Below are 13,740 nucleotides of genomic sequence, written 5' to 3' on the forward strand. Positions count from 1 at the left end.
AACCAGATGTTCAGCAGGCTGCTGTCCCTGAACTCACCCCAGCTACCCCCTGGCAATTAACCCCTTCGCTACGCACACAGGTTCCCACAGCAACAGCGACAGGGCACCCAAGAGCCGCCCCGTTTGCTCACAGGCCAGGGATGAATAAGCAGGAGCGTAGCACGGATCAAACACAGCAACATGCAACCTGCACACGGCACTGGCCTTTCAATGAGTGGCTCCATGGGCCACACACAGACTGCCGCAGCCGACAATAACCTCAGTTACCACCTCCTCCCCCAGGGTGCAGCTTTTCACAGTCCACCCCACTTCAGGCATGAACCTGAGAAAGCAGGCGAGCTCTACCCCAGGCCTGGAGGGTCATCAGACTGTCAGAGCAGCAGGGGAAGGCCTCCCTGCACTGAGCCGGGGAGTGGTAGAGAGGCTGCCCACTAGCACATAACTAGCCCAATGGCATGTGTAGTAAAAGGACAGGTGCCTATTACCTACCATGGAGCGGAACCCATGCTACTCAAGGGGTGCAGGCAGGGGGACCTACAAAGCCCCCCTAAATCTGTTCATGAGGAAGACACCGACAGGGAATGGGCTATTGGAGGGTTTCTAATTTTCAGTGGGTTTTTGTTTTTTTAAGGAGATTGTGACTCACTTTTTAGGGTTAAACATCATCTCCCCACTCCCATGTTTAAGCATTTCCTTTGAAGCAACCCCTCCATGCTCTCCACTCCTCAGGGCCAGCTCCCAGGGGGGCCAGAAGATCTTTACGACTCACCAGCCTCCCCTAAAGACTGCTCCCAGCTCCACACAGGAATGGGAAGTCCAGCGTGTGTTTGATAAAAACCTGTTCCCTAGGTTTTGCTTCTGCGCTGCTTCTACTAGCATCAACCTAAATGCAGAATATCCCCTCTCAAGGCTCACCAGCCCCCTTAATGCCCGATGGACTCCCAGGGGGCTGCTGGGAAAGAGACCGCTCTCCATCTCCCAGGGAGCCATCGGAACCAGCATCTCACCCAATGTGGTTTCTGATCAGACAGTAAAAGCACAGAAATATGCAGGCTGTCTCCATTTTAATGTCCATGCTCCATCTAGTGGCAGGAGTTAGCAGGGGCGCTGGGAGGATTTTTATAGTGAGGATGTTGAAAGCCATTGAACAAAGTCAGTCGGCGATAGAAGTCGTGCACAAGCTTGCGGTTATTCCTTCCATCCAGAGGGTGCTGCCGCACAACCAGTGCTCTTAGACCCAGTGCCCCTGGGGGCTGGAGTGTCCCAAAGGCTCTTTGGAAATTGCTCTATATGGGGCCAGGGAGTGGTCTTTTCATAGGCTGATTAGACAGGAAGGCCTATTTCAACACACCTAGTCCATCCTCGGAGAGCAAGGCTGTTCCTTCGTGCCGCTCTGTAGCGCTTCGTCCTGTCTCGCTTTCCTGGACTCTCAGAAGCTAGAGCTGGAAATGACCCACCGTATGGCTACACTGCGATCACGGGTGGTGACTGCAGCTCCTGTAGACATGCCCCCATTCCTCTCCCTGCCCGAGCAGAGCTGTTCTTTCCCATTCCCATCCCATTCAAGCGCTTGGTCTCGTCTCCAGCTCTGGCATCCCACCACTTCCATAGAGAGACCATCCCACAGCCGGAAGGGTCTCCCCGTCAGATGACCCCAGTGACAGCGGGTCTCCCCTGGGGGGACAGTTGTACCCTCTGAGGACGCTCACTAATTAGACTTCACATTAAAGCGACACCAACACAACACTATGGCTTCTCACACTGAACATCTGAGGCTTTTCATTCAGATTCTGCCCTGAAACAATCCCTGGCTCACTCCATCCATTCTATTCTACAGACCGGTCAGCCTCACCTCAGTCCCTGGAAATATCATGGAGCAGGTCCTCAGGGAAACCATTTTGAAGCACTTGGAGGAGAGGAAGGTGATCAAGAACCTTAAAAATCAACACTATAAAAGTCAACATGGATTCCCCAAGGGCAAGTCATGATGAAATAACTGGCTCTGTGGATATGATACATCTGGACTTTAGCAAAGCTTTTGATACTGTCTCCCACAGTATTCTTGCCAGCAAGTTAAAAAAGTATGGATTGAATTAATGGACTATAGAAAGCTGGCTAGATTGTTGGGCTCAACGGGTAGTGATCAACAGCTCAATGTCTAGTTGGCAGCCGGTATCAGCCAGGGGTTGGTCCTGGGGCCGGTTTTGTTCAACATCTTTCTTAATGATCTGGAGGATGGGATGGATTGCACCCTCAGCAAGTTCAGAGATGACACTAAACTGGGGGGCGGGGAGAGGTAGATATGCTGGAGGGTAGGGATAGAGTCCAGAGTGACCTAAACAAATTGGAGGATTGGGCCAAATGAAATCTGATGAGGTTCAACAAGGACAAGTGCAGAGTCTGCACTTAGGACGGAAGAATCTGGGGACCTACTGGCTAAGCAGCAGTTCTGCAGAAAAGGACCTGGGGATTACAGTGGATGAGAAGCTGGATATAAGTCAGCAGCGTGCTCTTGTTGCCAAGAAGGCTAACGGCATATTGGGCTGCGTTAGTAGGAGCATTGCCAGCAGATCAAGAACAGTGATTATTCCCCTCTATTCAGCACTGGTGAGGCCACATCTGGAGTACTGCATCCAGTTTTTGGCCCCCCACTACAGAAAGGATGTGGACAAATTGAAGAGTCCAGCAGAGGGCAACGAAAATGATTAGGGGGCTGGGGCACATGACTTACGAGGAGAGGCTGAGGGAACTGGGCTTGTTTAGTCTGCAGAAAAGAAGAGTGAGGGGGGATTTGATAGCAGCCTTCAACTATCTGAAGGGGGGCTCCAAAGAGGATGGAGCTCGGCTGTTCTCAGTGTTGGCGGATGACAGAACAAGGAGCAATGGTCTCATGTTGCAGTGAGGGGGGTCTAGGTTGGATACTAGGAAATGCTATTTCACTAGGAGGGTGGTGAAGCACTGGTGGAATCTGCATCCTTAGAAGTTTTTAAGGCCTGGCTTGACAAAGCCCTGGCTGGGATGATTTAGTTGGTGGCGGTCCTGCTTTGAGCAGGGGGTTGGACTAGATGACCTCCTGAGGTCCCTTCCAATCCTAATCTTCTATGATTCTTCTATGGAACGGCTCTTTCCATATGCCTCACAAGAGTAGATCATTCTCACAACACCCCTGTGGGGTGGGTATTTGTAATCATTCTCACAACACCACCTGTGGGGTGGGTATTTTATTGATGAGGAAAGGGAGGCATAGCACGCTGAAGTGGTTCTCCCAAGTATCCTAGTGAATCAGTGACAGAGCCAGGAATAGAACCCATGAGTCCTGATTTCCCAGTTCACTACTCCACCCCTTGTGTGAAAACCCTCATTATACACAGCCAAATATTCAACTGGGCCTGGTTTTGGATGCACATCTTGGGCCTGATTTTCAGAAGGGGTGGAGCATCTGCAGTGCCCATTGACTTCATCTGGGGTGTGGGTGCTCAGCAACTAGGAAAAACAGGCCCTTAGAGGGTGTCTCAAATTGGACATCCACAAAGCAAGGCACTGTCCACTCTTTGGGTGCTTTGACCACCCCCTTTAATGGCACAGCAGATCATTCAACTCAAATGCTCTCCCAGCTGGATACTTCCTTCTCCATTTTGCAATGCTCATTTCTTCTAGTCATTTGCCAATTCCTTCCCTTGAATCTTCTGAGCTGTATGAAGCTGAATATCCATCTTGCTCAGGTTTTAAGAGGGTCATTTGCAGAGATCCTCAACAAGCTGGCTGAAAATTCACTTAAGGACCTGCAAGAGACTTGAGACCCAGCGTGGCAAAGCTCAGGAGCCAGGAAAACTTCACACAAGGCTGGAGGTAGATGCAGTAACAAGTTGGTAATAATTTATCTATGGAGTAAAATGCATTTCCCTAACTATTCCGGGCAATACACCATTTTTCCCCAAATGCCATTTCTGGTCACATCAGTGTGGAATCTTATTGCAGCTTCTCAGAGCTTCCATTGTTAGCAGGACACAGCGGTGGGACTTTTGGGCTCATTCACTGCTCACTTTACTCCTTAGGCAGAAGCTATTTTACATCCCGGAGGGTGCTCACCAGGAGGTTGCAGGGATAAACAGGAGTAGCAGCTGGGATAGAGGGCTGAACACAACAGACCTTTAGTAATTCTCACCAGAGAGCTGATATCACCCACATTAACACAGCTGGGGGTGGGGCTTTGAACCTACTGTAGAGGCTGGACCGTAGGAAAGGTTTATGAGTCTGCTACTATTGTAGAGCTAATGGTCTTAGTCCTTTAGCCCTAGAGGCTCAGGCTTTTAGTGTGAGAGATGCTGGGTTCGATCCCCGCTGAGGCCATTATACTAACAAGGCACAGATGCGGTCCCAAATCTCTCACCTGTCCCCCAGCTCCTGCGCTATCAGCAGGTGCTTTAGATGATACTCGATGGCTCGCTCGTAGTCTTGGAGCAACGTGTAAGTGTTTCCGAGGCTGTAGCAAGCCTGAGCTTCTACTGCTTGGTCTTTCAGCTGTCTGGAGAGTTGGAGTGTTTTCCTGCAATAAACAGATGGAGACACAGACAAATTCATGCACAGCACACGTGCAAGTCAGGGAGAAATGCTGATCTGCTGAGGGTAGATTCCTTAGGGAGTTTATCTGAAGCCAAAGAATGCCACATTCTAAGGGTGTGTCAGCACTGGAGGTGGGATTCCAACTCGTGTAGACATCCCGGTGCTAGCTTTGACGGAGCGAGTGAGCTAAAAACAGCGGTGTAGCCGCAGAGCGCCACGTATGATCTCATCCAATACCCAAGGTACATGCAGGGTGACGCACTGCTCAGTCGGAGCTAGCGTGGGTATGTCTACCCGAGCTGGAAATTTTCCCTCCAGCTCTAGCGTGGACATCCCTAAGACCTGCTGATGGCTGCCCCCACCTTCCCAACCCAACCCTGTGCAGCCACTGGCTTCCGTGCTTTACACCAGGGTGAATTTAGACCCGTTGTATCGATAAATTCAGCTCTGCTCTGTCAAGCAGAACCGACTGAGATAAGTTTGGGTACGTGGAGGTCTGCAGAAAGGCTGGAGGCTTTGTCACGCCTCCTGTTACACAGCAGGCAGTCCCTGCTCTTTTGGGATGTAGCCTCCTTGGGTACAGCTCTTCCAGCACCAGCACAGCAGAGCGCTGCTTTGGAGAATCTGAGAATTTGGACTATAACACGCACCAACTTTGATCTGTACAAGTTACACAAGTGGCCAACAGGGGGCAATGTAACACACATATCAATTGGGAGCCTAGCTCCAGCTGGAGAAAGACAAGACCGAGACTCCCTCGAACCAGCTCCCGTTCCCTGTGGGTGGCTTATACCTAGTGCTTGTGTCATGAGTCTGAAGCTCCGAGATGCATTACAACAGACCAGGGGGATAGCTTTGCTCAGCCTGGCTGCTCTTGAGCATTCTGCCAAGGCCGAGCGCCCAGAGCCCGGCCTTGGCTTTCCCCAAGCAGCCGTGGCACTTACTTGTAGTACTCAGCCGAGATGTCAAACCTGCCGAGGAAGATGTGTGCATTGCCCAGGTTGCTGTACGCTCGCCTCTCGGCCGCTTTGTCCCCAAACTCCTTGGCGATGGCGAGTCGCTGAAAGAGACACAGGCAGGCGTGTGAGAACGTGTTGGGGAAGCATGTGCTACTGCTGGCAACAGACGTCCTCTCTCCAAGGCCCAGACCCAGCCATCCACTGAGGCGTGTGCCTGTCAGCCCGGGAGCAATCCTGCTGGCTCATAGATAGGCGTGTAATTAAGTGGTCAGCTGGCGGGGGGGGGTCCCAAATCAGCTGGAGAAGTGACGCGGCTGATCACTCCGCCGTAACGCCCAGGAGGGGTTCTGTCGCGTCGCTCAGGTATGTGGGTGCAGAGTGAATTCCCCTCATCAACTGGCTGCGTCTCACTGAGCCCCAGCCCCGCTCTTCAGCCTTCCCTCCTTGGTTCTGCACTGCTCCAGCTGGGCCCATGTCTCGACCCTTATCTGGTTCTGCCCCACTCTCCTCTCTTCTCCCATGTTTGCCCTGCCGCACCCCCGGCTTTGCATTGAGCCTGGAGCAGGGTCCCAAGCCCTCCCCCTCCTTCCCACCCCATTTGGCCAGGTGCTGTTTCTGCAGTTCCTCCCCCGGTCACAGAGGAGCAGCCTGTGTGGTTCCAAGCAAACCCCACTGCAGGGCTGTAGGCCTGGCTGCCGACCCCAGGAAGGGGAGGCCATGCGCAGAGGCTGCCAGGCTGACCTGCTCCAGGCAGCTCTTCATCAGGCCGACTGCCTGGGACCCCCCGCCTGCTGGGGCCCACTCTCGGACCCTGCCTGCTTTCTGTAGCTTCCCCCAGCTGATCTCAGCTGAATCAGGTGCTCCCCCGACAATCATCTGGCACCTTGCAAACTACCAGGCTCCAACAGGGCTCCACGCAGAACACAGCTGGCTGGCTCCAGCCCTCTGGCCCCGCCGGGGAAGACCACGCTGTCACAACCCTGCTGGGACTTAGCCCGTGCCAGATACCTGCTGCGCCCCTGAGAGCAGCCTGTGTAACCTCCCCACTCGATGCTGGCCCCGCCGCTGCTGACGCTAACTCAGGCCACTTGGCCTGGCGCTGCGGGGCCAGCCAGTCACCTGGCGGCTGGGTTACTCTTTGGCTGGGAAAGCCTGGCCCCATCGCACCTTTGACCGTGTTCCTTCCTGGGGGAATTGTTCCATGCCGCGAGGCAGCTGTCCCAGCAAAGATGGGGCCCGAGAGCTCTCTCTGCTCACACTGGAGCAGGGCCCCGGTAAGGCAATAAAGCTGGGTGCCAGTCACTTCACAGTGGGCTGTTTCAAGCAGAGGCAGCCTTACTCCCACTGGCTTTGGGGGGATACCTTGTGGAGTCAGGAGATACTCAGCCTGAGGAAGGGTGACAGGATCTGGTGTGCGGTGTCTGTAATGGGAGATGAAGGATTTGATGCAGCTGGGGGCTAACGGACCAATGTCTAGTTCCCTACTGCAGGCCAGGCTGAGGAAGCGACTGGATTGCCCAAGCCCCATGAGAATGATCGACACCCTCCTTACCTCTTTGTGGAAAGCTGTGGCTTCGCTGAAGTTGCCGAGCAAGTACTGGGTGTTGCCGAGGTTCCCATAGGCTCGGCCCTGAGCAGCTCGGTCCCCGAGCTCCTTTACCAGAGACAGATTCCTCCTGCAAAAAATCAGAGCAGCCCATCTGGTCACTCAGCCAACAGGCATCCAGCTCCTATTGACCTTAACATGAGATACAGAGAGCCCAGGGTCAAAGTAAGGGGCTCTGAGGGGACACAGCTCTCCCGGGCCTGCGTAAACAGCTCCCCTCGTAGAACAATGGTCTCAAGTTGCAGTGGGGGATGTCTAGGTTGGATATTAGGAAACACTATTTCACTAGGAGGAGGATGAAGCACTGGAATGGGTTCCCTAGGGAGGTGGTGGAATCTCCATCCCTAAGAGGTTTTTAAGGCCTGGCTTGACAAAGCCCTGGCTGGGATGATTTAGTTGGGGTTGGTCCTGCTTTGAGCAGGGCGTTGGACTAGATGACCTCCTGAGGTCTCTTCCAGTCCTAATCTTCTATGATGCGATGATCTGCCCCTCTTCCTCGCCTGATGTGGCGAGAGCTCCCCCTCCCATTTCAATCACCTTTAATCGCTGGGTAGAATGGCGCTTTTACGCCTTCAGACACAAGCGAGAGATTCCACCTTGGGACACTTAGCATTTCACACAGGCCAGACCCTTAGCTGGCCCAAACCAGCACCGCTCCCTCAACTTCAGTTGATTTGCAGCAGCTGCCTGGGTGTCGAAACACCTTCAGATCTGCTAAGAAATCACAGCTCTTTACAAAGGGAGAACAGTGTCATTACCCCCACTTTACATATGGGGAAACTGAGGCACAGGAAGGGAGCGTTACTTGCCCAAGGTCACCTAGCAGGCCAGTGGCAGAGCTGGGAACTCAATGCATTACCACTGGTGCTGCCTCAGTGTCCCTTATTCTAACCATCTCTCCTTACACACAACTGCCCTGCTCAGCCAGAAGAGCAGATACCTTCATGCCCAGAGTTATCTCAAGGAAAAAGCCAAGGAGAGAGCGTTATTTTCAGCTTTCAAGTACAGCATCTATTTCAGGGGATGGTCCCTGGGAGTCATGCTTTGCCTCTGTTTCCCCATCTGTAAAATGGGGATAATGACACATCTCTCATTTGTACAGCGCTTTGAAACCTATGCATGAAAAGAACCAGAATAAGAGTTCGATGTTATGATTCTTATTCAACGTTGATGAAGTCAGGAAGAAGAAAGAGAAACAGGGGAAAAAAAACGGGAAGGGCCAGGAGCTCTGAGCTATTCTTCTCCCTGCCTTCCCAGTGCTGGCAGCTGGGATGCATCTGAGACGAGCATGACTGGATGCAACACTGCAACAAGAGGCACAGTCAAACCCTCTACAGCATCTGCTCAGCACATTCAGAGCACCCTGGACGCTTCAGGCTGGCATGAGTTCACCCTGTAGATGCTCAACATGCACTGCTCCTTTGACAAAAGGATGGGGAGCTATATCGAGGTGCTATCATCTCTGCAGAGACGAGGAGACTGATTTAAGGGAGATGCTCGCCTCTCCCTTTCAGACAAAAAAGGTTATTTTTAAAAACCCATTTCCTTAACTGAAGTTAAAATCAAAGGGGAGAAACCTTGCAGATAGCTCTAAATAAGCCTAGTGACAGCGTTCCAGCATATGCCATAGCAAAAACATCTACAGCCATTTGGAAAAGGCAGAGTTGTTACTGTGAGACACGCTGCAATGCCTCTGAACTTCATGGTGACAGAACAGGAAACTCCTTCTGCAGAAAGGCAGGCCCTGACCACTTGAACTAGAGGCGATCTGTATTAGCTATTGCAGTATAGGGCCAATGATACAAAGTTGAAGAGTTCTAATTCTATCCAGTAGAGGGCAGTGGTGTGCACACAAGTGAGTTTGAGAGTACATTTCCCCCCTTCCAAATTATCATACTTTGTCGAACATTGTGGCATCAAAGCAGATGCTCAGGGATTGAATTTAACTGCATGTGTTACTGTTTGACCTATTCTGAGCTATACTCAAGACAGGTAAGCTCAGAAGCTTAGTTTACATCTCTCTGAAAGAGTTTTGTTTTATTCTTTTTAATTAAAAAAGCCTGCAGTCTTTCCTCATCCCTCCTTGTAGAGAATCCCATTCCCACCCCCAGAGACCCCAGCAAAGCACCCGTTGGTCAAAATTATATGAACTGCCAGGAAGCACCATCCCCACTGATTATTCTGGCTCGATTAAGATAAGGATCGGAGCACAGACAAGCGACATCTGACTCTGGCAGATGAGATCAGCTCTGGCCCAGCTTTTCATCTGCTGAGCGCAATGTTTCTGCATCTCTGGTCATTCCCACGCAGCTGCCAGATGGGACAAAGCAGCTTATTCTGCTGCTTCTCTAAGCCGATCTGCATAACAGTATGTACAGCATTTGGGTCCCTTTAATCCACAGCTGCTGAACCAGACCCAGCTGATCCCACCCACAGAACAAACATTCCTGTTCCCCTTTATCTTTCCAGGGAAAGAGAAAACCATAAGCCCTCTGCAAAAATGTGCAAGGTGTTTCCTTTTCCAATTCTAGGCACTGAAATTGTACCACACTATAATATCCCCAGTCCCCATAGTAAAAGGAACAGACACAAAATCTAGGGACCATAATGCAATTGTTGACTGATGCTTCGTTCATTACAGATCATCACAAACTCTCTATGCACAGCGGTCTACTCCTCCTTTCACTTTGCTTATCCCACATGCTTTATACGATCCCCTTGCTGTACTACATTATTTCAGCCATCTTGTATTTGAGCTCACTCAGACTGGAGCAGGGGACTGCAGTTTGACATACCATCAGTCAGATCTCTAGCTATATCTCCATTTATCTCCTTACAGTATGTGGCAGGGGAATAAACACACAGGGGTTACAGGCACTGCACATTCTTAAAGGGGAACTGAGCCTGCTCCACAATATAAAATAGAGCTATTTAGGATTTCAGATCCTTGGCAAAGTCTAATGTAGCAGTATATGATTATCAACACTTTGCAATTATACAGAGCCTTTCATCAAAGGCTCTCAAAATGCTTTGAGATATTTAAGAGACAAGGTGGGTGAGAGAATCTCTTTTATTGGACCAACTTCTGTTGGAGAGAGAGCAGCTTTTCAAGTTCAAAAGCTCATTTCTCTCCAACAGAAGTTTGTCCAATAAAAGATATTCCCTCCCTCACCTTGTCTCTCTAATAGCCTGCGTCTGCCTGACACCGCTACAACACCGCATTGAAATGTTTAATGAAGTTTTACACAATGTGGAAACTGAGGCAGAGAGGCCAATGGCCTGATTTTTAGACGTGCCGAGCCCCCAAAGACTTCCTGTAGGTTCTCAATATCATGGAATATCAGGCCAAAAGAGACTTGCTTAAGTTCTCACACACAACCCGGAAGAAGCCTAGAAGTCCTGGCTCCCAGGCCCTCTCCACTAACCAGAAGTGTCTGTCTCCTGCCTTGCCATTTAAAAACTATCAATAAATACATTTCAAATCAGCCAAAAAGCCAATTCCTCCTCTGATGGCCTGCCAAGAGTAGAGTCTCTCTTCTGCTCAATCCCACAATATCGCCAGCACCTCAGGCAGGCCGAGGGATGCAACGCTTTGAACTGGTAGAGGTATCCAATGCCACTGCCAGCCGCAGGAGAATGATCTCCAATCTCAGGTCCTGGTATCTAAGTTCCCCTTTGGTTCAGTTCATGTTTAGTGCAGGGGAAGAGAGGTCTTTTCCAGGAGGCACTGGGTGAGGGTCTCTGGCCTGTGTTACGCAGGAGGTCAGACTAGATGAGCCTAATTTCTGGCCTTAAAATGTCATCAACTTTTACTTTCCTCCCTGCTTCCCACTCCCCCCACTTTCTGCCTTTATTCTCCTCTCAACAGCCCATATGAGTGTGCCCCACCCTGCCAAAGAGGTGAGCACACAGGCCCCTCTACAGGCAGGCAAGGTGGTCCTTGGGTCAGCCACAAGGGGTGGGTTGATGTGGGGATCACAGGGGAGCAATGCACAGAGCTCCCCTGCCCAAAATCTCAGCCAAATCCGCCCCCAGCTCCTTTAGTCAGGCGAGACCCAGTCACCTTCTAAGTGGAGTGCTTTAAAGAAGGCTGCGTGAAAAATCACTTGTCACAAGGCCAGTGCTGTTATCTTTCACCTGACGTTCATCACCACACTTCTGCAGCTCCCCAGAGCTGTCATCAGGACAGTAACAAGACACACGCAGACAGCGCTGGAATGATGCACTCATCACTGAGCACTGAGAGTGCGCCAGACGCTTTGCAAGTTTGCCACATGCATGACTGTAGCCGGGTAAATTACTGCCGACCACAATGGGGCTGTCTGTGCAGCCCCATCCCCTGCAGACCTAGGAAGGGTGGGTACTTACTCATAGTATTCCGAAGCTCTCTGAAGCGTCTCCTTGACTTCTTGAGGCAGGGAACCTGGGTCTTGGGCTGTGCTCCAAGACAACTGCTTTCCCTTTGCATGATAAACATTGCCAATGTTATACAGCGCTCTAGCTTCACCTACCTGGAAAGGGGGGCAGAATCACAGAAGAGCAGGTGTTACACTCCACATTGCAATGCCAAGCTTCCCGTCTCTGGGCAAAGGGCAGCTAACCAAAAGCCAGGGCAGCCTTGCAGACCATTACAGCTTCATTTTAGAAGCTGAGTCTGGGGGACTGGATGAATCCAGGGACTGTTTAAAAGGATGTAGAACCTGCCACCTTTAGGTCGCCAGTTCAAAGCCAGCCCAGGTCAATGATCCCTAGCTCTTACCTAGTGCTTTTCATCAGTAGACCTCAAAGCACTTTACAAAGGAGATCACTCTCATTCTCCCGCTTTTACAGATGGGGAAACTGAGGCACAGATCAGGAAAGCAACTTGTCCAAGGCCACCCAGCATGCCAGTGGAAGAGTGGGGAACAGAACCCAGTTCTCCTGAGTCTCAGTCTAACGCTCTGTCCATTAGGATACACTGCTCTGAAGAGAAACCAGTACTAACCTCAAGTCCTCATCCAATGGCTGCGTGGTGGCCTATGTGCAAGGGATGGTTTCAGTCCAGCCCCTTGTGGATGGGGACCATGGAGACTCCTATCTATACCTATAACAAGCCCAGCACAGGCAGCTATCCCACAATGCTGCTTGCCAATCTCCTGTGGGCACAGAGGGAGAATTCAGCCCCCATGACTCATTCACCAGAGAGGCCAGTCAGTGTAACTGCCAGCTCAATGCTCCCAAGCATGGTGGGATTTGTGTGCGCGAGAGAGAGAGAGGCGTGGATGCTTGTCCAGCAGGAACGGGGCTGAGAGACTCCCAGTTCATTTCATATTGGCCTCCAAACAGCATGTGTCAGAGAGACAGACTGGGAAGAATCCCTTTCCCTAACTGTACAATGGATTTCCAAGAGCCATCCTGGAGTTCTTTGCTTGGCCCCATTCTGTGAACTCAAGGACTGTGAATCTCTATTTATTTGGGTTCAATTTTCTCTTTTTGGGGGAATCCATTGCTTCCTGGGTATTTTGGGGTCTTCATTCCAGGGATGGCCTGCCCACATTTTCATCCACTAGCTGCCCTGGCATCAGATCTGTAGCTGAAAGGGAGGGTGATACGGTCAGTCTCCTTCCAGAGCCAGCTTCAATGCTGTCCTGATTGTTGGCTGGCAGGAGGAATCTTTCAAAAGCCAGGGAATATTTCCTGTGGGGCATCATGGATCAAGTACCTTGTCTCCCTGCTCTTGGGAAATCTCCAAGTGTCTCTGGCAACAAACGATAGCTTCATCAAACTGCCCAAGTATTTTCAATGTATTCCCAAGGTTGCCACTGGCCTTGGCTTCTCCGATACGGTCCCCAATGGTTCTACAAGATGAAAGGGCTGTTATAAATGCTGGGACTCAGCAGGCAGAATTCAATCATGCTGATACTTAAGCCTGTAGCAGGAGTAGGCACTAAACCTATCCGCTCCTAGCCTGCAGGCAACATGTGCAAACAGAAGGAGAAAGCTCCTTGAGTCTTGGAGACAGAAGTTTGCTTTCCCTCTGGCAGTTGTCTAAATCCAGGATGGAAAGTCAAAGTTCTATTTACCAGGCCCCCACTCCCAGACTGGAAGCTCCCCCTCCCCACTTACGGTCCTTTCAGCTGGAGAGGATAGGACACAATGCCCCAGATGGCCTATCAGTCCTGCTCGATCAGAGTTTGCCTTCTTTTCCAGGAACCGAGTATACTGTTGCCTCCACACAACTCCCAGCCCCTGGGGACTGGTGCACCAGGGAATTACATGCAGCCACACCGGATGGCACTTCCACTAGCCCAGCCCAGTCTAGTTACTGGTTTTATACCAGTGTCTGGAGGCAGCCAGGTCCTGAAGCTGCCCTGCAGGGCGTGCAGGGACAAATGCCACGCCATGCTGCTCACCTGGGCCACCACGTTGGTGCTACTTTCTCTGCAGAGTGTCTCAGATATTACAGTAAATCTAACCGACTGCAGGCGGAGAGTTGTCCCATTTTTAAAGGTGCCCCCTCTATTAAATGGGTCTTGAGGCCACATTTTCAGCAGGCCTGCTTCACTACCCTTCAAAAGGTGTGGTTTCAGCTGACAAAAACCCGCTGCATGGGCGTGCAAGTCAGCGTTACCT

General features: G+C 51.2%; 1 protein-coding gene across 1 annotated transcript in view; it reads right to left on the reverse strand.

Annotated features, from left to right (window-relative positions):
- GPSM1 (G protein signaling modulator 1) overlaps positions 1 to 13,740 on the reverse strand; it is a 143,619-nt gene that overhangs the window by 80,062 nt on the left and 49,817 nt on the right. The window contains exons 3-7 of the mRNA XM_077835894.1: positions 12,830 to 12,965; positions 11,497 to 11,639; positions 7,075 to 7,198; positions 5,508 to 5,623; positions 4,391 to 4,546 (exon numbers count right to left, since the gene is read on the reverse strand). Coding sequence (XP_077692020.1) covers positions 4,391 to 4,546; positions 5,508 to 5,623; positions 7,075 to 7,198; positions 11,497 to 11,639; positions 12,830 to 12,965 — 675 coding nt within the window. The remainder of the gene's footprint in view (positions 1 to 4,390; positions 4,547 to 5,507; positions 5,624 to 7,074; positions 7,199 to 11,496; positions 11,640 to 12,829; positions 12,966 to 13,740) is intronic.

This window comes from Eretmochelys imbricata, chromosome 16 (genome assembly GCF_965152235.1).
Source record: "Eretmochelys imbricata isolate rEreImb1 chromosome 16, rEreImb1.hap1, whole genome shotgun sequence".
Taxonomy (NCBI): domain Eukaryota; kingdom Metazoa; phylum Chordata; order Testudines; family Cheloniidae; genus Eretmochelys; species Eretmochelys imbricata.